General features: G+C 42.1%; 1 protein-coding gene across 3 annotated transcripts in view; it reads right to left on the bottom strand.

Moving 5' to 3' along the window:
* Positions 1–27,843, bottom strand: part of NUP214 (nucleoporin 214) — a 91,215-nt gene that overhangs the window by 47,792 nt on the left and 15,580 nt on the right. The window contains exons 12-24 of one of the 3 annotated variants that reach the window (XM_015249819.3): positions 24,520–24,994; positions 22,818–22,993; positions 20,733–20,827; positions 17,955–18,041; positions 17,599–17,748; positions 16,399–16,557; positions 13,259–13,362; positions 11,085–11,267; positions 10,303–10,388; positions 10,117–10,200; positions 6,072–6,332; positions 5,168–5,329; positions 2,931–3,030 (exon numbers count right to left, since the gene is read on the bottom strand). In XM_015249819.3, the coding sequence (XP_015105305.2) occupies positions 2,931–3,030; positions 5,168–5,329; positions 6,072–6,332; positions 10,117–10,200; positions 10,303–10,388; positions 11,085–11,267; positions 13,259–13,362; positions 16,399–16,557; positions 17,599–17,748; positions 17,955–18,041; positions 20,733–20,827; positions 22,818–22,993; positions 24,520–24,994 (2,122 nt within the window). Of the gene's footprint in view, positions 1–2,930; positions 3,031–5,167; positions 5,330–6,071; positions 6,333–10,116; positions 10,201–10,302; positions 10,389–11,084; positions 11,268–13,258; positions 13,363–16,398; positions 16,558–17,598; positions 17,749–17,954; positions 18,042–20,732; positions 20,831–22,817; positions 22,994–24,519; positions 24,995–27,843 lie in introns of all 3 variants that reach the window. The other 2 variants (XM_015249818.3, XM_072960311.1) reach the window with 2 other exon arrangements.

Genomic DNA, 27,843 nt, shown 5'->3' with positions numbered 1-27,843 from the left:
TTAGAATATTCATGAGAATTGCTCTCTGGCCTTTTGATCTTGATTCAAATGTTGAGTGCCAAAAGCCACTGCAAGGCAGAACACTGCATGAGATGGGACAATCCAGCTTAACGGTAAAAGAAATACGGTCTGGTACTTCCAAGATATTTTAGTCACTGGCCCTGTATGAGAAGTACGTTCCTTAGCCACCCTATTTAAAACTGCAACCCGTGTCCAGACAGCAGTCCCTAAACCCCTTCCCTACTTTAATTTTCTCCCTCATATCCACCACCACCTAAAATCCTATATATTTTACTTATCGTCTCTCTGTGACTAGGGTAGGGTTTGGGGCTTTTTGGGGATCTGTTCTGTTACCTGCTTTATCCCTGGCTCCTGGAACAGTATGTGGCATATAGAAGATGTTCATTAAGCACTTGAGGAAAGAATGAATAAATTAATGTCAAAATTCCTGAAAAGAATGATGTACCTGGTGTGTTTGGGGAAAAAAACCAACCAAAACTTCCACCATATTTCTCACCTCATTCGGCTCTGCTTTCTTCACTGGCCACTTCCTGCCAGGCCTCTAGCCACTCTGGCCTTCTCTCACCTTCGCCTCGAGCACACCCCACCCTCTCCCAGGTGTAGGCTTTTACAATCCTGCACCCTCTGTTCAGAACACTCTTCTCTCCGCCCTGCCTGGCAGCTTCTGGTCACTGCTCAACCTTCTGCTAAAACATCTCTTCCTTCCCAACCTCCTCGTGGGCCCTAGACTCAGACTGCCCCACTGGATGCTTTCCTAGCTCCTTGTACTTACTTCTCCTTCACTGAACTTACTACACTGCAGTTTAGTAGCTGCTGATGTGATCAGCAGCTCAGTGGCCATCTTTGCTAAAATCTAAGTGCCGTGAAAGTGGGCACTTGGTATGTCTTATTCACTACTATATCTCTGATACCTAGGGTATTACCATACTCATGGCAGACACCCATTAGGAACCTGCAGAATCAAGTGACTGAGTACTGGAAAGGAGCCCAGACAGTCATAGGTTTGCTCCAGATAAACCCTCTTCCTTAAAACAGGATGGTTAGTCAATGTATTTGACAGTTAAAGCCAATGAACATAAGATATACCAATGGCAAGAATATGTAAGCTTATATTTTAATAAATCTTAAGATACTACTCAGAAAAAGTTAAATATAAAATTAAATACTTAAAATACACTTAGGAAACTACTGCTTAATAGAATCTGAAAGTAAGAAATTTTATAACGAAAGTATTTCCCTCTCAAGCTTCTTTATGGGGGGAGGAGGTAAATACCAACTTCCACTTACCAACTATGCTTAGAGTTCATCTGTTACTCAACAAATGGTTATTAAAAAGGAACTATACTCCAGGCACCCCGCTGGGCACACAAGTTAAACAACTGTAACAGAGTCCAATTCTATGGGGAAAGGAAGACAGTTTCTTCAAGATTCCTTTTGTGTGTATGTCTATTTTTCTTCAGTCAGAAAAAAGGGCAAACTCAGAATTGCTCCTTTAACAAAGCCCGTATCAATGATCAGCTCAGATGAACCATCTGAGGGAAACAAAGCTTGAGATAAGATAAAGTGAAATCACCAAGCAGTGTTTCTCATATGTGGTTAATAGCTAAAAGACCTCAGAAATACCAGATCATGTTTCTTTCACCATTAAGCTGGATTTTCCTGTCTTATGCAACATTCTGCCTTGCATTGGCTTTTCTTTGCCTACCCTACGCTAGGAATCTGGCTATAATTCCCAAACTCTAATGCACAGTTCTTTCCCTGGAGAGGTTCACAACCACCACAAATGCCATCTTGGTCTAAACAGCATACCAAAGCTTCAAGGTCACTACAAGATAGGAAAGTGAGTAGGCTGGTTTTTGGCTGCCAGTATGGCCCTGAGATAACTAAGAAATTCCTGGCAGTGTTGATAAATGGACCAATGAGGGAAAAAGAGAAGACCAGCGGACTAGTGAGGCAGGCCACTCCGTAAAGCCAAAACAGAACCCTGAGCAGACCTGGGGGAAGGAGGGTGGGAGAGAGAGGACACAAACTGGAAGACACACAGGGTCTGTGGCTGCTGGTCCTGCCGATGGACTAATCATGGGCCCCAGGCACTAACTCCCTGAATGACACTGTCCTCACAGTCCCTACGTTCAAACTGAGGAAATGTCCCTCAACTCTTCCCTATGCCACAAGGGCAGCTGGAGGGGACAGAAGAGATCCTGGCTACAAAATGCACAGAGCAACAGGACACAGGCACAGTCTACAAGCTGCACTGTCCAGAACAGTGGAAGCGAGTCAGTGCCTTGAATTTTAAACACAGCTTCAGACTTAAGACAAGTCAGCTCTGGCAGCAAGGATCCAGCCCTCAAACAGCGCAGAACAGAAGCTGGAAGTCTCCAAACGGAGCTGCTGCCTTTGAAAAGGCTTTTTTCATACAAAAGGTCTAAGAAACTTGAAAGAACAGGACTGCCTGGAGAGAGGAAGGGAAGGAGGAGACTGTCAATCTCAAGATCTTCACTGGGATTTCAGAATCGAGAGCCTGCATTAGAATTGGAGTGTCAATGCTGGAGCCCCAAGAGTATTATTAGAAAACAAATCAAAAATCAAACCCTATACCAAACCTGCTGTAATACCCTAATGTGCACCACATGTAGACTTTCACTTGGCAAACAGCAAACTGAGCATGTAACACCAAGACAGACTTTACTGGTTTATGACACAACTGTCACTGCAAGTTAAAGAGGACAATTTCCTGAAAACTCAATTGTGTACTCAAGATTAGCTGTCTACTCCACCCCTCTTCTAACCTGAAGTGCTGCAGGGAAAATAGTGACTCTGTGACAACAGCAGTGCTGCTCCCTGCAGGCAGTTCCTGGCTATTACAGAGTAATTCACTGGCGTAAACACACTGAAAAGTAGGAACATACCCCATCGCTGCAGAGGGGGCTGTCGGATTATTCTTCAGTTCCTGCACATTTACCACTTGAGGGACACTCTTCAACGTTGACTCGGTCAAAGTACTTACAGCTATGTAGAGAAGAGGGAGGCACATTAATTGCAGTAAAGGATCAAAAATTCCAGCCAGGTGTAATGAGTAACTAAGACACAAACTCAAGCAGAATGCAAACTTATTATACAAAGGAGATTCAGGTAGTTCTGCAGCACTGTGTTCAGTGGAGCACCTGGCACACTCCATTCACAGAGACTATGGGACGAGCCTTTGTGCAACTTAATCAAATGTACTAGTTTAGGAAAAAGGAACTCCCTAGCCAGCTTTTACAGGGCAGAGCTGACATACTGCCATACCACTGGCTCGTCCTGGAGAAGGGGAGAAGGAGCTATTAGCGGTGCTCAGACTGAGGACTTCTGCCTCCATCACACATTCATTCATTCAACCACCCTTTCATGTGAAATTATTATTGTTAGGTGCTGGGAGTACCATGTCTAAAATATAGTTTCTTCTCTAAAGGAGCTCACGGCTTGGTGAGATGGATACAATGAATAAAGTGTGAAAAATGGAGATTGGACAAGAATGGAGGACAAGGCCAAGAGGCCTGAATTAAGGAGTGGCAACAGGGATTGATCTCATACCACTTGCCCACTGTAGGCTTATCAGCTTTCTCTTTTTCTGTGTCTTATAATGTAAAACTGTATCCCAAGCCTTAATGACATTTCATAATTAACTATTAAGAAGGCCTAAGCAAAGTTCTCAGATCTCTTGCACATCCTGGGCCAAGCTGAAAGCGGTAGCCCAGGTAGAGCGGTGGGTCTATGGAAGCTCACTTCACATCCTCCTCCAGAGACGCCACCAGGGACACCCGGCCTGGGACTGCACATACTTCATCTTTCGCATTCAAAGGTGCCTACATCTTAGAAATTTTTGCTTCCAAAAGGATAACAGAGATCACACCACCTCCTGCTGAGAGTGGAATAATCCGAAATCCTGCCAGATTTTAAGTTTATAAATAATCAACTCAATCAGCTTGATTTTGGGCCTGTTCAGCACAACACCAAGATTCTGCTTGGTCTAAGTAATATTTAAACATCAAAGGTTTCTTATTTTTTAAGAAGGCTCAACTACCTTTAAAAGTTATTTTGCTTTTGCTCTTTCATAACTATTTTAGATGCCTTTATAAGAGTTTAATATTTAAACTTTTCTTAGAAATCTTTTATTACTATATAATGGTAATTCTTTTTTGTCTAAATTAAACCATGTCTTTTTTTAGTCTTAAAATTTTAGTCTAAATTGATAGGTGTTCTAAGCAGTGACAAAACAAAAAAGTAGTTTTATTCAGCTAAAACAAAAACACCTGATTTAGAGCAGAGTTTCTCAACTTCAGCACCACTGACATTTAGGGGCTGGGTAGTCCTTTGTTGTGGGGTTGCCTTGTGCATTTTAGCATTTTTTTTTTGCAGCATTCCTGGTCTCTACCCACAAAATGCCAGCAACACTGCCAACTATTGGGGGGAAAGGGCAGGGCAAAACAGCTTCTAGCTGAGAATCACTGGCTTATAAAAACTGATAACTAGTGGTAACTGAAGTCCCAAGGATAACTACCTAGAAATCTCAACAGAAAAAATTATGGGTAGCCACAAACCACTGACAAAATGCAGAGGCTGATTAGCTCATTAGTGTTTCCATCTGTAAAGTTTCCATCTTAAATTTGCAATCTTAAGAAAAAGCTGCACTGCAAAACAAAGAACACGGGCCAGAATCCGAGTTTTGCTACTTAACCCTCACCTCTCCAAACCTCACATTTACTCAAAAGCAAAATGGGCATACTAAGGCCTGCTGCAAAGGGTGGCTGGGATCCTTAAAATACTATGAGACAACTCTACATTATTAGGTGATCTAACTGAAAAGAGTAATTTGGGGCATAAAGCAAACATTATTCAAAAGTAGGGATTAAGAACTCCATCAAAAAAGCCCCCACAAAACCCACTGATTTTCCACTTAAAATTGAATGTGGCAGATCTAATACTGCCCCTTAAAAGAAAATATTTTCAGCCCAAGTCTCTGCCTCCTTGAACTCTCCCTTCAAAAACAGAGAGACAGCTGTCACACCAGTCTTCTCCTCTCAAGGGCAGCAGAGAGAGCCAGCCATTTCTTGGCACCAGTGTCCTGGCCTGAGACTCGGACAGCTCATGATCATAGGGGTTTTACCTGGTGCCTGACTGGCCATCTGCCGTCGCAGGGCTGCAGCGCCGGCTGCCTGGGGGGCGGAGATGGGGTGGGAAGGACCAGGTGCACCATGCTTCACAGTTTTTGTTGCAAGCATTGTGCTGTCAGCCCCTTGAGGAATGATTTTGCTAGCTGATGTAGACACTGAGGGGAAAAGAAAAATTAGGTGAGAGAATGCATCAGAGAAGAATATGTAAAAGTTAAAATGGCAAATACTCCATGTTAGGTTGCAGGGGAAGTGCTAACATTAAAACTCTTCAAGCATTGACACAGAAAAGTATTAGCAAACTGACAGGCTGGCACCTTTCTCTTTCAAAGATGCTGTATGCAATCTGCCCGCCCACTTCTGTTAGCTAAAATACTTCACAGGATCGTTTCCTCCGACGCTGAACAATATATAACTTTTATGCCAACACAGAGCAATGTCCTGCCCTCCTCTCATGAAATCTCTCCATTCTAGGGCCTATGTCTGCCCTCTGTTAGAAGTCACTTCCACAAAGAGTCCTGATGCTCTGAACTGAAAGTGTGACAGCACCACACAGGCCACATCAGTGAGCCAGTACAGACTGCGAGCACTGTGGCTGGTGAGCTGTGCAGCAGATTATGGCGACAGGTGAGGAGCTGAAATGACTAGAACCTGAAAGGCACAAGCTGTGAGGCGGTAACTGTGAACCCTGCAGCGTCTCCTCTTCCTCACAATGTCCTACCAGCGCTTTCAAGGAGAACACACCTCTTGAACTGGCCCTCTAATTTCTAGAATACTAGTAGAAAAGGGCTGGAACCCACAACTCATAGGTGCGATAGTATAAAATCCAGTTACAGTTCCTTCGTGAGTTAGAAACCTCTTAGGAAGAAAAGATCACTTCCTGTCTAACTGTTTACTTACTTGATGTTCCCATCACACCAGGCGAACCATGAATCAGGTGAGATTTCGCAAAAGGAGGTGCCTGAGGCAGGAGACCGGGCTGGATGGAAGAAGTCCGAACCACCGGGGCATGCCGAGGGACCTGGACCACTACGTCGTCATCTTTACAGGATGCTCGTGTGTCTTCACTCTCCAAAGACTGAGAAATGGATGACGTTGAGCTGACTTCATCCAAGTCTTCGTAGTATCTCTGAGACAGGAAGGCTGACCGAGACAGGCTGGCTACAAAGCCCCAAACAAAACACAACGTACAACTCAAGGCAAGTCCAAAAGCTATGTAATTTTCACTGTCCATAGAGAAATAGCCAAATTGTCAAATGATTTAATTACTACTGATTTGAAGTGGAAGCAGCTGCTGTTGAATGTGGACAAAGATAGTTTTAGGTCTTTGCTCAAAGGGGCTTTGCGAAACCGAGCTGTGAAGGACAAGAACATCCTGACTGTTAAACAAAACAGTGTGAAGTGAGAGACGGAATGAATGCTGCTATAGAGGCAGGGGACCCTGAGCCCTCATTGAAGTTCCCAGGCAGAGTAACACCACATCAGAAAAGCAACAGACAAGCTTCCACAGCAGAGTGGACAGTCACACTGCTGCCACTGCTTTCCAACACTAAACTTCTAAGAACAGGCCTAACGCAAACCAGAAAAGACAGGACATCTTCAGTCCTGAGGGTCTCTAACATTGCCAGATAAAGCTAATCATTCTTTTGAATCAGATAAAAGATTTTTAAAAAAATCTCTGAAATCAATCCTGACCTTCCCTAGTTTTTTCCTTCCATAAACTATGAGGTAAAGCTTTATGCCATGTTACTCTCTACCAGGAACTTCCCAATGTACATTACTGTCTGTACATTGGAAAAAGCCAAAAACCAAAGAAAAAACAGCCCTTTCTCCTCCTTAAGTTATTTAGAAGCATTGCTAATATTTACTGACTTACTTGCCCTACGGGCACATTACTCCACAAGACTTTATCTGTCATAATGTAAACGTAACATAAATGAATGCAACTGAAAACCAGTGCTGTGTACTTGGGCGACTGCTAGGCGGCACCATCAATATGCACAGACACTAGCCATGTGCAGATATTTAGATTAAAATAATGAAAATTGAATAAATGAACACTTCAAATCCAAAGCTGCACCAGCCACCTCGGAAGTGCCCAACTGCCACATGTTAACTACTATGTTGGACAGCGCTGATACAGAACACCCTCCATCAATGCAGGAAGGCCTATGGGACAGCGCTGCACCAGCACTGCATTGACTTCGATGCAAGTCAATACTCGGCAGGGTCACTTAGAAAGTCCACTCACAACCACCAGCACCGCCGGCAGAACTGCAGTTAACACTTACTGAGCACATGCTTGGCGCGTCTACATTAGAAATTGCTATCACCTGACTTTACGGCTAATGCCTGGAAAGGTTAAATAATCTGCCCAAGGTCATGAGATTGGTACATGGCAGAGCCAGAATTCAAACCAGGCGTGTATCTGACTTGAAAGACCATGCTCTTATGTTATACATAAAATACTCTGTGCTAGGTACAGTTTTGATCCCATGACCTTTGCCCCCTGGTGCCACACCCGTGGTTATGTTCTGTTAGATGGTTATATTACATGGCAAAGGGATTTTGTGGACATAATTGAGGTTACTAATCAGTTGAGCATAAACAGAGAGGACAGCTTGAATTTTCCAGGTGGGCCCAACACAAAATCTCAAGAGCCCTTAAAGGTAGAGAAAGGAAGCAAGAGAGGAAGCAGAGAGCCGTGGCAGGAGGGGAAGGCAGATGTGAAGCACAAGAAGGGTTTGATGTGCTGTGGCTGGACTGCAGATGAAGGGGCCGGGAGCACACAAAAAGGAACCGAGGACCTCAGTCCTGCAGCTGCAAGGAACTGAATTCTGCCAACAACTCCCGTGAACTCAGAAGTGGAATCTTCCCCAGAGCCTTAGATGAGAGCTCAGACCAGCCAACACCCTGACTTCAGCCTGTGAGCCCCGAGCAGAGGACCTAGGAGAGCCATGCTGCGCCTGGACTTCTGACCCACACAACAGCGTTTTAAGCCACTACATTTATGATAATCCGTTACGGCATCCATAAAAAACTAATATAAACCCCACTCTCTTAGGGCCACGCTGCTCTCAATAATCCTAGTTCCTGAGAGTTAGTAGTGACAAGAGATGACTCACACTCATCACCTTCAGGAACTGGATAGAGAAATGGAAATAACCATGTAACACCCAAGGTCTGATACAGCCTGGGGGGAGGGGGTCTCTCAGTTTCCTTCCTTCGTCTTTCTGATGCAATTCGTTGGATTAGGGTGGAGAGAGATCCATCAATTGAGAGTCCAAGGGCCATGCTCACTTGCAGAGCCCAGGAGCCCAAACTGCTCACTGTTCCAAGGATGCTGCCTCTATAGCTGATACGTGCTGGTTCCTGCTGTGATCAAGGATGCAGTTAACGTTTCCGGTATTTGAAGGAGGCTCCACTGAAACCTAAAGAATCTTACTCTGCTTAAATGCCAGCTCAGATTAGGACAGGCAGAAAGCCACATAAACAGGGAAAAAAAGGAGGGCTATCATTATTGCATCTAGGGGTTTGAAAAATTTCAAATTCCAGGTAGACAGCAGATCTAAATTTGAAAGGCAAAACATTAACATTTCTAGACAGTAATAAAGATGAGGTGCATACATACTCTTGTTACCTAGAGATAAAGACTTCTGAAACAGAACAAAAAGAACTGTATACGAAAAGGCTGAAAAATCTGTTTTAAAATTAAGAACTTCTATTTGCCAAAAGATATTAAGAGGGTAAAAAGGCAACAAAATACGTATCTTCAATTTATATAACCAACAGAAGGCTGATATCAAGAACTTATAAAAACTTTTACAAATCAGTAAGGCAGATTATCCAACAGACAGATGAGCAAAGGACTTAATCAGGCACTTCACAAAAGAAGCTGTCCAAATGGTTATTAAACGTGTAAAAAGGTTACACCAGCATAGTTAAAAGGAAAAAGACTGACAATATGAAGCTTGGCAAGGCTGTGGAACAGCTGGAACATTCATGCATTGCTGGTAAAAGCATGACCCGGTACAACCACTTTGGAGAAGCGCGTGCAGAATTCATCGACGCTGAGCACACGGACAGCGTACGAGGCACAAGCCTAGTTGGAGCCACGTGACCACCTACAAGCGGTACACATGTGCCCCACAGGACACGCGCAAGAATGTTCAGAACAACATTCTACTATGTTATGGCTGAAACTGGAAACAGTGAATGTCCATTAAGAGAAGCATGGATAAACAAATGCAGTGCATTCATACAATACAGCAGCAAAAACAAATAATCAGCTACACGCAGTAACATGGATGACTTTTAGAAACCTGATGCAGAACAAAAGAAATCCATCTAAAGAATAAATGGACTTACACAGTATGCAAAGAGCAAAACACAGGCAAAACCAAATCACAGTGTGTAAGTAGTAAAACTGTCAAAAAAGGAAAACTAAAGGAGACTAAAGAGAACAATGGCTTAATGCACCATATAATCCTGGATTGCATCTTATATTTGCAAAAAAAAAAAAAAGAGGGGCTGAGCAGAACACATGAGGGACAGCTGGTAAAATGTACGGACTGCACTCAGACAATAGTGTTCTGTCAACGTTAAGTTTCCTAAATCTGATTACTGTACTATGGCTGTATAAGAGAACATTCCTGTTCCTAGAGAACACATCTCAAAATACTCAGGAGTAACAGGGTCCTGGGAGTCACGGCCGCCTAACCTGAGGACTGCAGAAAACACAGCACAAGAGCCTCAACCACCACCTTGAGCTGCTTCATTCACTATGTATAAGCTGCTTCTTGCACCAGGATTCAGGCGGATGACAGACTGTGGGGACATTTTCTCTATCTCCTATTAAGAACCAAAGGGAAAACACTCACGTGTCCTACTCCCACACCATGTTCTATATGGTTTATGCTAAAAACTCAGGACCAGTTTCCTCTACCTGGAGCAGTAGATCTCACCGGCGGGGTTTTCCTCTTGGCCAAGAAGTTTCTCAGCTGTGCCTGTTTCACGGGGGACAGTTTAGCTGCAAGAAATCCATGAACCCATAAATTTTAAGACTTGATTTTTAAGATATCAGTATGTGGAAGAGAACAAAGAGTTAAAAGACTGGGAAGAATGCATTTACCTGGTACTTTGGGCAAGGGTTTGGTATGAGACTCTACGGTGGTTTTCAACAAAGCATTGCGCAGGCTTTCAAGGTCACTGTCAAAACTGAAACAGGATAGTGTTACAAGTGAACCAACTATGACCTGAGAAATTGCAGGGGGTGGTACACTATCCTCCTACATAAAAGGCAAGAGATGAGAGCATACCAATATGGACATGGGAAATCTGACCAGCCCAAAGGAAAGAGATCACAGTCTCAACATTACATACCACCCCCACAGCAAACACCACATCAATGGGGCTCCAGGGGAAAGGGCAACTAAAATCTACACAGTTGGCCTAAAGGCAGAAACATAAGACCACTTTGGTAGCTTCAGGGGTTCACTGTCTAACTGCAGGGTCTGAAATCTCCACTCTTGCAAAATGACAAATCTGAGCTTCAAGACAAGTTAGTCAACCTAATCCTGACAGTTAATTTTCAATTAAATAACTCTGACTACAGTATCTGCTATCATCTATTGAGCATCTGTATAAAGTACCACCAGGTGCTTTATAGACTTAGTTTAACTCTCCAATAATCCTCAAGGCACATATTGCTAGCCCCGTGTTTTGGCAAAGGAACAAAGGATCAGAGAGGGTGAGGAATCCGATCAGGATCACACAGGTGAAAGACAGCAGAGTCACTCTGAAACCTACATCTGCACCACTCTAAGATGACTCTGCCTTACTCTAAATATTTAATTGTTCATTCAACCATATTTATTGAGTGCAAGGGCCACTAACAGGCCCATTCCTGCACACCTGTGAGTGCTGCTCTGGGAAGGAACATCCAAGGGAAGGCTCCACTGGGAGGTTTGGTTATAAAGACGGAGCTGCTGGAGACTATCGACCAGGTGATTCAGCCTCTTCCTCTGTTGGTTGATGATTTCCCGGTTGTTAGCAAGGGTGTTAAACAGTGTCTCTCGCTCTGGCACAAGCAGGCGCCTGTTGACATCAAGAAGGAAAGAATCAAATGTGAATGGTTCCAGGAAGGGGACTTCCCACCAGAAGAAAAAAAAAGTCTACAACAGTGAGAAGAATAAAATGGAGACCCACTAGTGGAAAACAAGCATCAAGACATTACTAAAATGTCAAATGGGGATGAAAGCCCCTCCGATAAGGATAAGATGGAAGGAGGAAAGAGCAGCCGGGGCTGGGCAGGCCGGGCCTGTGCAGAGGACGGCACAACCCGCAGAACCTCGGACGGGTTCCAGGAAGGAACGGCGGGGAAACTCCTTCAGCTATGTACTTAGGATGTGTTTACTTTTCTGCATGTAAATTACAGTAAATAAAAAGGAAAAGCCCAAGGGTTTACGGGAGTCCAGGGAGTCGGTCATTTTTTCAGAATGCTGTCGAGGAAGAAGGATAGGAGAGTGGCCAAGGTGGCGGAGCGAACAGAGGGGATAGTGCACGACTCAGCAGCAGGGAGGTCGCCCCCACCCCTGAAAGAAATGAAACAAGAAAGGGACAATAATTCCTTCCTTTCTAGTGACAAGGTAGTGCAACATAAATCTTTAAAAGGCATTTCAGTAGGATACAATGTAATATTTAGAGAAGGGCCTAAAACAGAGAAGTGTTAGAAAATTGTATAGATTTAAGAATCTGAACTCCGCAGAAAGGGAACTTAAAGGCACGTTAAGTAGAAAACTCACTGGGTTGTTATAAAGGAGAAGAAAGCCTGGCTTCTCTGTTAGCATCATGCACTTTTTAAAAAGTCAACTTACTAATTAGGAAAAGAAATTCAACTGTCAAGCAGAACAGAATGCTCACACTGTCAGGTCAAGCCAGTCTCTCACATGGGAAAGAACATGAATTCAAAGCCCGGAGAGTGAGCTGTGAAATCTCTAAAGGCGCCCAGCTGCTTAAGGGCACAAGGGCTCCAGGCCACAGATGCTTGCCCCGACAGCATCTGGGGGATCACAGTTCACTTCTACCTCCCCACATCTAGGCTCCAAGCTGAGCTTCCTCAGGTTGGGCACAAAGCCGTTCTCCATGTTGTACAATATAACATATTAAATTCTGTTTACTTATTTTAAACGCATTCTTGCCCTGCCCCTGACACGACACAGGCTGCCCCACTTAGAAGTCTGTGATCCCACAGCTTTGTAAACAAGTAAACAGATCATTAACTGGTTTGTTTCCTTACAAGGCCAATCACATTAATCAAGTGTAAATGTTTCAGAAATCTGACATTCTGAGGGCTGACCTGTTTTTTACATGTCCTGTGGGCACCTTACTGCTTTCACAACGTACTGCATTCTGTTTCTTCTGGAGAACACACAGAATAAAACCAAACACCCAGGGACAGAAGGTTTCCCTATACTTTTGTTCCCAGTCCTCTCATCCTTGTAGCTATCCATACTAATTAGGAGTATTTCCTCCAAAAGAAAGTCTGGAATATACAGAAAAGTATAAAAGTAAAATTCCTCTTAATCCCATCTCACAGGTGTAACTGTGACTATTTTGGCAGATTTCTTTCCAGCCTCTTTTCCACAGCAGCTCTCCACACCGAGGTCATGTAGTGCGACTTTATGTCTTCCTCTTTTCCTATTTTATATATTGTACCTAATAATTAGTTATGTATTTTATATATTTCATATAACAGGAAATACATTCAATTTTTTTTGAGAACATGCTATTCAATGCTTACACAGTATTCTGTATTAAGGGGAAGAAAAAGTGACTAGATTTTTTTCTAGCCACTCCTCTAACCTTTGGATAATTAAGTTGAATCCCATTTTTCACTACCATAAATCACGCTGCAATATAAATTTTTTTATGTAAATTATTGTGAACATTGTTATTATTTCCATAGAACAAATTTCTAGAAGTATAATGACTAGGTCAAAGAGAATGAAGCTTTGTAGGGTTTTTTCTAAGTCCTCCTAAATGATCTTTTAAAAAGACTACATGGTGGAAGAGAAGACTGCGCTCACTTTTGTTTTTTCTTTTGTTCCAGATGCCGATCCCACTCCAAGTCTAGGACATCATTCACATCTTGGACGGCAAATTTCACATACTGATGAAGGCGCCGAATTTCCTACAAGAAAAATACGAGATGGGAAAATGACACCGTTTTCCAGTAGCTTGGAGGAAGGTATGTCAAAACAGTTAAAAGGATTTTAAAGTATGTTTATACTGAGAACTATAATGAACAAGGAAAGCATAATAAGCTTTAATATAATCATTGATACATTATAATTCAAATGAAAAACAGAAACTCAGGCTTTTGAAGTGTGTGACAGACAGGTGGTATGAAGAAAGGGAAACAGAATGGGCGTGGCCGCCTAGAGCCTCTAGAGAACCAGTGTTTTTGCTTAGGTCTCATTTTTCAGCTCCTGTATAGCAGCTCAACCAGGTCCAGGAATTTTCCACTGCACTCTGGTACTCCGACAGTGCACCCATTTAACTTTTGTTCTCCTACCCATGAAATTAACTGTAATATGGACAAAATTATTCTACAAAACGATGCTGAAAATAACTCTGCACCCAGCTATTCAGAGCACAGAGCATGTAAGTCATCTCACCAGCAAGGAAAAACTCATTTCTCAAAAAGAAAGGATTATCAGCACTAGAAACTGAATTTACTGTTGTTAAAATTCTTACCTATTCATTTATTCTAAGACTGTAATAATTTTCTTTAAGTTATGGCCTAGTGTTAATCTTCATGGCTACACAATTTGACTCTCAAAAATTAAAAATAAAGCATTCCATTACTGGAAATGCAGCATCCCATTAAAAATGTATACAAGACAACGTGCTATATGCTGGGAAAACTGTATCTGTGCAAAAATCTTACTGTGTTTAACTGTATTTTCGAAGTTATTCTTGGACAAGGGTATGTGTTCTGACTGAAAAAGAAAATGTCATTTAAAGAGAGCCAGGCTGATCTGAGGAAGCAACAGTAACCTTAGTGTCGAGTATAAATTTCAACTCAGTCCTTGAGGACTACAGGGAGGCCCTTTACTTTGGACGCTTCATGCTTCACAGGTGATCACCCCTCTGTGCATTAACTGATGTTGTTTCTTCTGAATGCCCTCCCCACTTTGTCTTTGTTTTCATCTTTCAATCTATTTAAAATTGTCTCACAGCTTTAGTGGGGGTCATCCCGCTAAAAACAATTTTTCTTCTAAAGACTATCACAAATGCTTCTCTTCTGTGGCTTAGCTACTCCCTCACCTTCAATCCCACAGCAACATACCCCACACTGTATTTCCATGTTCAACTTCCCACTGCTACTTTCCATCCCGCTGCAGGGACGGCCTTCTGCAGCGTCGCGTTTAAGAGCACTGGCTCTGAGCTGACCGCCCAGGCTCCAGGGCCCAGCCCTTGGCAGTGGTGAGACCTGGGTCGTTCCAGCATCTCTGTTTCCTTACTTTTCTCTGGGATATGGTACGCATTCCTTAAACGCTAGCTATTATTACCTACTTAGAACTGTGAAAAAGGAAGATTATTTCCCTTTGAATAGGGAAAGTGTTCCCCAAAAGCTGAACTCTTGGCTAGTGTGGACATGGAGCAGGAGGTAGAGAGGCCCGGAGGAAGGAAATGTAAGAAGATGCACCGTGGAGGCCGGTGATTTGCTGAGCAGCGGGCGAGCAGGCAGCACCCTCTTGCTGAGGGCGCACATCCCCAGGAGAAGGACACAGCTAGGACGCAGCAGGGGTTCCTCAACCTTTCTGAGAGGGGGAATCACTTCTTTCATTTTCCTACTGTCAGTAAGTTTACCAGGTATGGGATGGAAATGGCAGGAAAGGTAGCATCTGCAGTCAAATTCTGAGGTGGGAGGGGACTCGTCACACTCACAGACCCTCACAACCCAGGTAAGGAAGACCGGGGCTGCCACCGTGCGCCCCTGCCTACTGGATTCTAGGAAAACCCGCGGTGGTGTGGGATGACCCCCACTAAAGCTGTGAGACAACAATTTTAAATAGATTGAAAGATGAAAACAAAGACTAGATTGAGCTAAAAGATAATATAAGAATAATTAAGAATTAAAGCCAGAAAAGAGAAAGGAAAATATTATATGCTATCACTCATATGTGGAATCTTAAAAAAAAAAAAAAAGACACAAATGAACTTATTTACAAAACAGAAACAGGGGGAGGGTATAGCTCAGTGGTACAGTGCATGCTTAGCATGTACAAGGTCCTGGGTTCAATATCCAGTACCTCCACTAAAAAAAAAAAAAAAATAAAATTTAAAAATATATAAATAAATCTAATTACCTCCCCCAACCAAAAACAAAACCAAAACAGATTCACAGACATAGCAAACAAATTAATGGTTACCAGGGAGTAAAATAGGTGGGAAGGGATAAACTGGAAGTTCGAGATCTGCAGATACTAACTACTATGTATAAAATAGATAAGCAACAAGTTTCTACTGTATAGCCCAAGGAACTATATTCAGTATCTTGTAGTCACCTGTAATAAAAAATGGAAATATACATACGTACATGTATGACAAACATTCTGCACACCAGAAACTGACAACATTGTAAACTGACTATACTTCAATTTAAAAAAAATTAATTATCCAAAAAAAAAAAAAAAAAAAAAAAAGAATTAGTGAGAGTGAGAAAAGTAACTTTGGTAATAGTGCACAGGAAAGAGCCCCAGGAGGGTGGAGGTTTTAGTTCTGGTCCCACTCTTAGCAGCGACAACAGTACCCTGGACAAGCTCCCTGGCCTAGGACACTCCATGTCCTATCCGTACGACGGGATCAGTAAGATCACCGTGCAGAGTAAGAGGTTTTGAAGACTAGAAATACTGTATAAAAACTATCTTGCAGTGATCAATGAACAGCTACTACTGTAATAATTACTATTCATGATTTGATTTCTAAATGTATCTTTTTCAACAGCTACTCTCTACCAAGCTTAGGGTTTAATTATGAATTATATTTTTGTTTAATCCAAAAAAACACTAAGTGGAAAAGTGCCATTTTCTTTGTCACAGTTAAGGAACTCGATGGGAAGTAACTCTATAAGGGCAGTCACCCAAACCTGTACCTCAGAAAGGAGAGCGACTGTCACCGGGGCGGGTTTTAAGCACATGCCCTGGCTGGACTCTCCTACCTGGAGCTGAGCTTCACTCTTGGGATCCAGTGGTCTCTTACAGAGCAAGTGCAGATATCCGGAGTCACGGTTTCTCTCATTTTGTTCTCTGGCTTCTTCAACACCAGCAAAGCCCTCAAGTAAAGTTGTTTTCAGGGTACTTATATCTCCATGCAGAGACTAGAAAAGGTACAAGGTTGTGTCGATAACAAAAGTGCTAGTTCCAAGAAATAAACCTTTCTTTCTAGATCAAGGAAGGTGTTTTTCTCAAATATTTAATATGATGAACACCTGAATATAGTTACTGGTCAAGCAAAAAATGAATTTCACTGCTTGGAAAGAAAGATGCTAATGTTCATTGTTTTTCATTCTTCATTAAAAAATACATATTCTAATAATCAGAAACTAAGGAAAAAGAAAAGTATCAATAATCCTGATCACTACTAAAACGTTGGAGAACTTTCCTCTTTCCAAGCGTGTTATCTAAGGCCAGAGTTCTGGAGTAGGACAGTCCGAACTGGGGTCCGGGCACTACCACCCAGTAACTGAGTGGCTCTGGGCAAGTCACTCCAGCTTTCTGAGCCTCAGTTCCCTGACGTGCAAAATAGAGAATAACAGTAATGACCACACAGAAAAGGTGTGGAGTCAATGAGATAATGCAGATAAGGTATTCAGCACGATGCCTGGCACACAGGAAGTAACAATTGTAACACAGTAAACAGTACTGACAACGACAAGTATTTATTATTTTTATACCACATATTCTCTTAGGTATTTTGTTTTTCCTTAAACCTAACTTTATAACCTAATAATTTACTACAAAAGACAGTAAATTTTCTCCTGTAAATGACCCATAATAGCTTCATTAAAGTCTGTTTTTATACCAAGAAACAAAAAAATCAGTAAATTTTCAAATATACCTAAACTAAATTAAGAACTGTAATAAAGTTTAACAGAGTGCCTTGCACGTGTCGGTGGGGTAGGAATTACTCACTACTCCATATGAGAAAACTAAAACAGAGTAGCTAGAATAACTTGCCCAAAGTCACATAATCTCTCACTAAGAATTTGAACCGAGACATTCCTAAGTAAATCATTTATCCACATAAAAAACAGTGATATTCTCTGAAGAGAGAAAATATATATTATACATCCATGGAGTGTTAAGAGAGCAATTTTTAAAAGTACAATTCAACTTAGAAGAATATCAAAAACACAAACCTCTGTGGTCTCTTTAATCTCCAAAAGAAAGGTGTGCAGGTCGTCTGATTCTGTTCGCAGCATCTTCATCTCCTCGGAAGTACCCACTTGGAAACAGGCTTTGGCAGTCCGGGCTTTCAACTCTTCCAGCTCCTTCTGAAAGTGAGCGATCTGCAGAAGCCACAAAGGAGGAGGCGACTTAATCTGAACGGCAAGCAGTAATGTCCCACCCCTGGGCTTGCTAACAGCACAGACTCCCTGGGACACACCAAGGTTCAAAGCCAGAATAAAACAGCCACGCAGAAGTCTGCACTCAGAGCCATTCCAGTCTCACTGTCAGAGTTACTTGTGGAAAAAGTCTGCAGGAGCAAATTTACCTCCTCCCCGATTCCAGCCATCACAGGATCTGACTCTTTCCACTGATGTCCCTGCTTTTCTGTAACAGGAGGCTGAAGTGATTTCACCTGAAACGAAAGGCAAAAGGTTTAAAAGTGCATCCTATACCCCAGTGATGGCTTTTTGGAGCAAGTGGTTCAGCGTCTACCACAGGTAGTGGCACTCTCATAATACAGTCACTGTCCACCATTCACTCATTTGAACCTGTATTTAGCGGGTACCTTCTTGGCATTAAGCATGTTCTAGACAGTGGAGATAGGAGTAAACAAGGTAGACGAGGTCCCCAATTCTCAAGGAACTTACCTTCTACTGGGATAAGATGGATAATGAGAAGTAAACAAGTCAGGGAAGTTCAGTTAGTGATAAGTGATATGAAAAAAGTAAACAGGAACATATAAAGAGAATAAAGGTGGGCACTGCTTGAGGTGAGACAGCGCAGAAAGCCCTCACTGAACCAAGACCTGAAGTAAGGGAGAAGCTATGGGAAGTTCCCGGGGAAGCACCCCTCAGGCAGCGAGAAGAGCAAGTGCAAGGAATCAGTGAGGCAGGAAAGACCTTGGCAAGTTCAAGGCAAAGAGATGAAATGAAAGCGGGCACAATTGAAGTCAGGGAGGGAGCCGGAGGCAGGCAGACGCAGGTCGTGGAAGGCTATACCGAGGAGGTTGGATCTTATTCTAAGTGTGGTGGAAGACTAATAGTGGAGTTTTAGGAGAGTTTAAACTATTCTTTGATTTATGATATTAAAATAGAGCACAGATGACAGTGAGAGGTAGAAGAAACAGAAAAGTGGTCAGGAGGCCAACAAGGTAAGAGATAATAATGGCCTGAAGTACGATGCCAGCAGGAGACATAGACGTGGATTTATGACATACACCACATCAGTGCGGACTGGGGAGGAGCTGTTAAAGAGAGGCATCTACAGCGACTGGTGGATTTGAGGCTTGAGCAAGCTGCCTGGCCAGTGCTACTTACCAAGATGGGGATACTAAAAAAAGAACAGGTTCCAGGGAAGACAGAAACCTAGAGTTCTGCTTTAGAGATACTGTAATTTGAGTAGCCTTCAGAAAATTTGATACCTACAGCAATTAACACATAGTTTTTAGACTACATGAGCCTTTGCTGAAACAGCTTTATTTAATAAATACCACGTGTCATGCATTCCGCCAAAAGCTATACTAATGAACTGGGCATTTACTGTGGGCGTCATGTGGGTATGTGCTGGGGGCACAAACAGGGTTAACTGGGAGAGAGGCGAAAGGAAAAGACACAACTCCTGAGGGCACTCAAATAATCAAGTGGGAAACAGACAGAAAATTCTCTTTAAGTTAAACCATAAAAATCAACTGAGATGACAGACTGCAGATCTAAATATGAAAAGCAAAATAGCAAAGCTTTTAGAAAAACAAAGGAAAATATCTTTTTAACCTTGGAGTAGGCAATGATTTCTAAAATGGGACACAAAAAGTACTAGTCATAAAAGAAAAATTAAAATTAAGAATTTATAATTATCAAAAGAAACCACAAAGAGAAAAGTAAACGCAATTCAGAGAAAGTATTTGCATTATATGGAAGTGTTTGCATGTGTGTGTGCACATGCAACACTGATTTCCTAGAAATCATTAAGAAAAAGACAACCCAACAGAAAAATGGGTAAAAGACTTGAACAGACACCCTGTAAAAGATAGCCAAATGGCTAACAATCATATCGAAAAAGAAAGCTCAATTTTACTAGTTGACAGGGAAATACTCATTAAGACCACAAAATACAACAATAGAAAATGAAAAGTGCCAGGCCTGGCGGAGCACCTGGGCTCTCACAGACCCCTGGTGGGAAGACACTGCAGAGGAACGTATGCACAGTCCATGACCCGACAATTCCACTCCTAGGTATGTGCCCCCCAAAATGCTACGTATATTCACCCAGAGACATCAACTAGCATGGTCGTAACAACACTACTCACAATAATTTAAACCCAGAAGCAACTCAAATGCCCATCAAAGGTGGAAAGAAACTTGTAGTATGGTCACCCAATGAATTCCGTACAGCCACAATGATAGGGAACAACCTCACAAACGTAATGTTGAGCAAAGCAGTCAGATACCAGAAAGTATACCATGTGATTCCATTTCACAGAAGGTACAAGCAGACTAAACTGAGCTATGTCGTTGGAAATCATTACAGTGAGACCCCTTCGGCAAGGGTAATGACCTCGAGGGGCACACGTGGGGGGGATTCTGGGATCCCAGTCATGTTCTAGTTCTTGATCTGGGTCTTGGTTACCAAGGTGTATTCAGCTGGTGACAATTCACCTGAGGTGTACATATATCACATGTAACCATTTTTTCCCCATGTGTATTATATGTCAGTAAAAAATTAAAAAAGGAAAATAAACTGAGTTGCTATGGAAAGGCAGAGAAAAAGAGGGCAAAGGATCAACTTCTTTGGGAATAAGAGGAAAAAAATCAGGTGCTATAGTCTTTTCAGACATAAAGAGAACACAACAAATGGAACAACACAACATGGATAAGCTCAGGAATCAGCAGAGAAAACAATTCTCAGATTCTAGGGTTGAGATACATGGCTTTTATAAACGCACATTTCAAATATTCAAAGCTCATACTTTGGTATTTTCTATCGCATAGTACTAAGTACTATTTCAAAAGTATGAATTCTGAAACACAAAAACTTGTTTTAAAAACATGCATGTTTTGGGCAATAAATTAGTAAACACAGCACTGTAGGCTGAGTTTAAACATACCTGGGGAGAGCCTGACTTGGCCACCGGAGGGGTTATCCTAGGCGATTTCTGCACCATGGAGGGCGCTGGACTTGGAATGCCCTGAGCCGACCGCACTGCTAGAACAAAAAGTTAAAACAAACAGTATTTATTCCCGTTATTTTCCCATCACAAATGTCCTTTCCTCAAATCTAAAAAAATACGTTTCTTATTGTCACTGGCCCCTCTTTTATACCTTTGTTACCGAGAGTGACATCCATAGTTCTAAAAGACATGTATTACATTTTTAGACAGGAATCTTTATAAAGCAGATGAAAATGGACTCTGATAAGAGGCGTGTGTATTTGTTTGCAGGCCCAGGAGGCCGTCCACTTGGGCCATCCTTACTTCATGTGGCTCCTGAACGCACCTCTGGGAACAGTAGAACAGTAACCCCGTCACCTTGTAAAAACTTATAGGGTCTTCAGACCCTCTGAAAGCCTTTAGGACAAGTCTCATCCTGTCATGCATCAGAATCACCTAGAAGCTTTTAAAAAACAAATGCATCAAAAACTCACACCCAAGGCTGATTAAACTGTTAGGAAGGGGATCCAGTGTGCAACTGGGATTGTGATCCAGTACTCTAGGACCCACTGAACTGTAAGAATCCCAACATGGCAATGTGGGTAGAGAGAAGTGGGTGGTGAGCAGTGGAAAGAGAGAAAGTGTTTGTGTGTTATGGTCATGTTTTCTCTCCCAAACTGTAAAGAGATGGGAAAAGACTAAAGTAAGACTTGTTAACTTCCTAGGTCACAGTCAGAAGCTTTTCAGAATTTGATGAAAAGTCCCAGAGTAAGGTGACTCTGGCAAACTCCACAAGGCAGCCCTTTCTCTTGAGCAATAAGTAAGAGAAGATTTCAGGAATTTCACAGCTCAACACTTGCTCAGTATTTACCAAGATAAAATTATTCCTGATCCTCAAACACCAATGGCTACCTAAATTTGTCTGGCTAGATATTTATTATCACTGGCATTCAGGAAAACCAACTTAAAAACTGAGAAAGACCTGGCAAACACTATCCCAACCACATGAGCAAATTAACCTCACTTATGTCAGGACAAAAGGAAATCATGCAACATGATGCACATCACCTATGTGGCATTACTGCTCAAAACGTTTCATGTGAACCTCACCATGTGGAAACTCAAATCCAAATTGAGGGACAGTCCACAAAGCTACTGGCCTGACCTCTTCACAAATGCTAATGTTGAGAAAGACAAAAAAGGTGCAAAACTGAGACTAATGAGACCAAATCAGAATATAATGTGTGGTCGTTGAGCAGCTCCCAGATTGGAGGGGAAAAAGCTATACAGACCACAATTGGGACAACAGTGGAAATGTGAACATGGGCTATTGACTGGATTACTGTTAAATTTCCTCCGTGTGATAACGTATTGAATGCCCCTGTTTTTAGGAGATAGACACTGAAGTACTTAGTGGTGAAGTGCTTCCTGTCTGCTATTAACATTCAAATGATTTAGAAAAAAAATTTACATTAAGACGGAAAGACATAAAGCAAACAGTGCCAAGTATCAGCAAGTGCTGAATCTCAGTGAAGGGCATGGTACTCATCATATAACTTACACCACCTTTCTGCAGATTTGAACGAAGGAAAAGATAGGCTAGGTACGTTTGCTCCTGGAGCTTCATAATGCACATCAACTTGGCTATAAACATTACGTCCATTTACGACCTTTATTTGATAAATCTGCTTATAGTAGGGCTGAGTATGAAAATCCAAACGGTCACCAGAAGAAACAAGCACAGTTGCCACCGTAGGCTCTTCCTCTTCTGTGCAGCTCAACGAATGGTCTGTGACTGACCTTCACGCAGGGCAGGCTCCACGGGAAGAGAAGGCCCCACAAGCAGAGACAAGCGTGGCAGTACTGAGCCCACGGTGACTCTTCCCAATTCAGAGCACAAAAGCCACAGGGCATTCGTGGGAGTTACAGGAAGCAAGAAAACTTAACCTAGTCCAACTATGTTAGCTAACATTCTGAAACAACTTTGAAAAACATTAATCTGAGAAATCAGGACTGAGCTCTAAAGCAGTTTGTGAAACATACCTGATGCCGAGGGAGAGACTGAGGACTTGGATGACGTGGAACTGGATGATGCTGAGAGCGGCGCAGGGTGGCTGAGGGGCCCGGAGGGAGCGGGCCTGGAGGCAGAGGAGAAGGGCAGCATCGAGGGCGCGCTCTGTGAGTTATGCGCAGGAGCAGGGGGAGCCGCGGCGGGAAACCTGGAAATGGCGGTCCGAGTGGATCAGCATGGCCTGCTGCTAACAGGTTTTTACACACTGGTCACCAGCAATCACCAAGGGCGAACTTACCATCCACAGTTTTTTGCCTTCACACAGAGCATGCTAATAATCACTGGACACACGACGTGTTCCCGTCCTAACACTACAGTAAGCAAATGCACCCTATAGTAGTCAGAAATGGGCAACACGTTTCAGGAAACCACGAAGCTATTTTTTCCCTCATTCTAGGACAAACAGATTTGCGTGACAGTCATTTCAAGTTTCATTTTCACTTATCAGACAAAGATTCCTTGAGGAGAGCCTGAGGCCCACCACCTCCTCCAGTCTCTGCAGCAGCTCTGCACATAATACGTGCTCACTAAACATTCGGTGAAGCGGACTGATTTAGGCGGAAGGGATCAAGGCTAAATAAAGAACTCAGAGTAAATAGAAACTTGCTTTGTAATTGTTTCTTTGACAGAAAGTAAAAAATTCTAAAGCAGAAGACGTCACCCGACAGCTCAGACACCGTTTCCGTCCCCCTTGCCCATCCTGAGGGTGGCTGGGCCGCAGCGCGACGGGAGACCATGAAGAACGGAGAGTGACTGAAGCAAAACTTAACCTTCCTGGGTGGGGTCTCTCAGTGGGATGCTGATGGTCCACTGGGAAGGGAAGGGAAATTTCACCTAAAGAGCAAAAGTCTGTAAACAGTCTAAATATCCAGCATCAGATGACTGGTTGAATAAATTACAGTATGGCCACAAAACAGGGTATCAGGCAACCTTTAGAATGAAGTGGCTTAATGACAATTTAATATTAACAATGACAGCAGCCAGCAATCCCTCCACAGTAACACAGAGGAGTGGGGGGAAGACCAGTAGTGTTTACCCTCAATGGTTATCTTGAGAAAGGCAAGGCACAAAGATTACTTCTCCCAAGCAGCTTACATTCTAGTGGTGAGAACAATACAAGCAGATAGAGATGTAAAAAGTAAGACTGGTGTGAGTTAGCAGGACTCAGATCTGGAGGAAACTGGTATGCAGTGCCAAAGAGTTAGGACTGTACTGAGAGAGCAATGAGGAACCACTGGGGACTGTCGAGCAGGAGAGACCTCTGATGCATTTACAGTTTCACAAGACCACCTGCTGGCGATGTGGAAAACAGTTCAGAGAGAGTCCAGAGTGGACACAAGGGGAAAAAAGGACTAAAGAGATTTGCTTTCTTTACGGGATATTAGTCTGTACTGCTTCATTTTTCAAAAGGAGTCTCTCCTACATTTAAAATCTGAAAAAGTAAAACAAGCACTTAAATACAAACTTTCAATAGTTTAAAAAAAAAATTTTAAGAGATTTCTGGACTCTTATCCACTGAAGAAATTTAAACCTTTCATGTTGTCTGAATTTTCATCCTTTGCAACTATTACTCTGGAAAAAAGAAAATCTATTCAGTAACTTCACTTACGGCGATTCTCTTTCCCGTGAACAACATGCAGTATTGTCGCCTGTCAAACTTGAAGTGTTACTTACTTTTCGCTAAGATTGACCTTGACTGCAGAGGCTGACGGTGGGAACGTGGGCTTCATTCCTAGGTTTGGAGCGGACGCACTTGGCATCGGTGTGCTTTCCAGGGTAGGCTTAAAACCCGACGGCCCCGAGGAGAATGAAGCAGCTGGTGGTGCCATGGGAGAGGCCACAGGGGTTGGGGCGTAGGAGGCTGGAGAAGGAGGCGCAAAGGAGAAGGTGGATACTCCAGAGCCCAGGGCTGCTTTGGGATTGTCGGAGCTGCTGGAATACGGGGGGGCCTCCCCAGTGACAGAACCAGATGATTTCAGGGAAGAAGAACCAAAGGAGAACACGGCAGGGGCTCCAACAGCAGAAGGTAGAGAGAAGGTGGAGGTGGGAGCGGCCGATGATGAAGGCAGAACAGAGGCAGGAGCTGTGGCTGCTGGAGTGTCGAGTTTCTGTGGGGCTTGAGAGGAGGTTGGGGTGGTAGGAGTACTTCCTGCAATGAAAAAAGTGGTGAAAAAGGAAGGGAGAAGTTAACCCTGTAACAGTAGAGGTCTACACCATAGAAAGTAAGTGGAAAAGGACTGTGGTAGAATGAAGCCAAAAATAATGGTCCCAGTTCATGAAGGCGGAAGAAAGGGAAATGGAGTTGATGCTGGACTTTCCATAGCAAACATTCCATCTAGCAAGATGTATAAAACTTTGAAGGAAAAGGGAAGTGAGAAAAGACATTAGACTAATAGGACTTCATGAATACCCACTTAAGTAAAATAGAAAAAATAAACTTCTCAAGGTTACAGTGAAAAGTAAGTCATTCTGCAATATTTTATTACCAGGAAAAAACGAATTCAGACCTACACCTCATAATAGTCACTAAAGAAACTCCAGGTTAATTAAAGATACATACATATACAAAAGCATATATATATATACACACACACACATATACCTCAAAACAAAGGAGGCAAAAAGTGAGCTAAGTCTCTGAGAGTCTAAAAACTTGGTAAACCTAGGAGTGACCAAAAAAATCACAAAAGATAAAGATTTGACTACATACAAAAATGGTTACACAACTAAAAGGTAAATTAAAAAAATCTGCAGCAAATGACAAGCTAATATGTTTCATTTTTAAAGCTCATACAAATTAAGATTTAAAAAATATCAAGACTTCAATACATATGAGCTGGGAATCTAATTCACAAAAAGAAAAAGCAAATTTTCAAATCAAAGAAATGCAAATTTAAATGAGGCATATTTTTGGTTGTCTCCTAAATTACCAAAATTTAAATACACACAATATCCTATGTTTGAAAGGATGAACCAAACTTGAAACTTTTTTTTTTAATAGAGGTGCTGGAGATTGAACCCAGGACCTTGTGCGTGCTAAGCAGGCTCTCTACCACTGAGATATACCCTACCCCCACCCAAACCTGAAACTTTTTATTACTAGCAAGTACTTAACAGCCTCTTAGAAAACATTTTAGCATTATGTCTCAAAAATCATAAAAAATAGACCCAGTAATTCCAATTCTAAGAATAAAGCCTATGAAAATCACCTAAAAAATGAAAAAGATACTTAATACGACCCAAATGGTAAAATATATTCAGTAGAATATTCAAGTCACTCTTAAATAAATCATATAAATTATGTAAGAACCTGGAAAACACTTAAAATTTAAACTAAAAGCCTGCATATCAATTAGGTATACAGTATGATAACAACTATGCAGATGTTTATGGAAAAACACTGGAAAGACAAGCTTAAATTTTTTTCTATTTTCCAAACTTTCTACAAAGTAAGTATGTTAATTCTCTAAATAACTAAGAAAGCAATATTTTTTAATCAATACATTTATGGTCTTGGTTCTTCTAAATCATCGGGGATGACAGCTTCTCCTCACTATGTCTAAAACAATGAAATACTTAGGATACAAGTATGAAAATTACACTTTATGAAAACAAAGACCCCCAAGTAAATTGTCCCTTCTATGAAAGAATATAATGCAAGCAAATCTATTCTTTTTTTTCAATGTATACATATATTTAATTGAAGTATAGTTGATTTACAACTGTCTTAGTTTCTGGGGAACAGCACAGTGACTCACTCATACATACATATGTACATATTTTTTCATTATAGGTTACTACGTAAAACTGTTAATACTTTCTTGACACAGTAAATACGGAATCAGCAACAGCTAACTTCTTTAAAGACCCAAGCACACAAATGTTAATCACTTCCATGCATTTAGCAGACCAACATGAAAAGTGTATGTCAAATCCAAAAGAAATCATAGGCATTTTTCCCACTGGAAATAGAACTAAATATCTGAAAACCCTCATGCTGCTCTTTCTGATCATTCAACCCAGCATCCTTGAGGCTGGAGTGCGGAAGTGGGTGGAGATGTGAATGTCCTATGAACCCATGACCCAGCTTTAGCGAGAGCTGGTGAACTGGCAGCCTTCAGCAGCTCCCCTCCCCTCACCTGAACACGGCTATTAGCTCTGGACAAAGCATGAGGGAAGATGAGGTTTCTCTAGGAGAGGCAAACAGTACAACTGCCCTCTGCTTGTGCTCAGCGGCTTGAGGCGCTAGCAGCGAAGTCCCTTACACTGAACTGTGCTCAGAAACAAACACCATCCCACAGGCTCCTGACCTGACAGCGTACACTGCTTGTTGAAGACAGACCAGGCAACTGAATGTAGGTAGTTCGTGAGACTCAGGAGCACTTAAAAGGAGAAAAAACTCACTCGAGAGAACACACACTGCAGACAACGAGCTATCTCAACACAACAACACTGGTACAGTCTACGCAAGGCACCTGGTATATTACTTGGGGTCACACTGCCAGTATGCAGGAGCCCAAGTACCTGAGTGGCTCTATTTATGACGTACAACTGGCTCTGCCCTGGGAAGCAGTGAGAAAAGATAACCCTAAATGTTCTCAACTGTATCCAACACCAATGGTCAACGTATTCTTAGACATAGAACTGGTTAAGCTACAAGCTTTTTTAGCCACATTAGAAGAGGAAAATATTACAGGTTATACACTCACAGAATTCAAAAAGAGAAATATTAGTGAAATTCCAAAATAGGAAACAATGCCCTTTTAAACAGTTTATTTTGTTTTCACAAGTGATACATTATCACTGTGAAAATTCTGAAAATGCACACTGGCATTTACACATATGCATTTGTGTGCATGAAGAATATGTACCAAAATGCTGACTGGCTACTGCTTGAGGACTGATGGGCTCTTAAGTGATTTTGTTTTTGCATTTTCTAATTTTTCTCCAATAAACACATATTACTTAAGTGACACTGTGAAAGAAGAGGGGAAAAAA

This window comes from Vicugna pacos, chromosome 4, assembly GCF_048564905.1.
Source record: "Vicugna pacos chromosome 4, VicPac4, whole genome shotgun sequence".
Lineage (NCBI taxonomy): Eukaryota > Metazoa > Chordata > Mammalia > Artiodactyla > Camelidae > Vicugna > Vicugna pacos.
The sequence above is the reverse complement of the archived record's forward strand: the minus strand, read 5'-3'. Positions and strand labels throughout refer to the sequence as shown.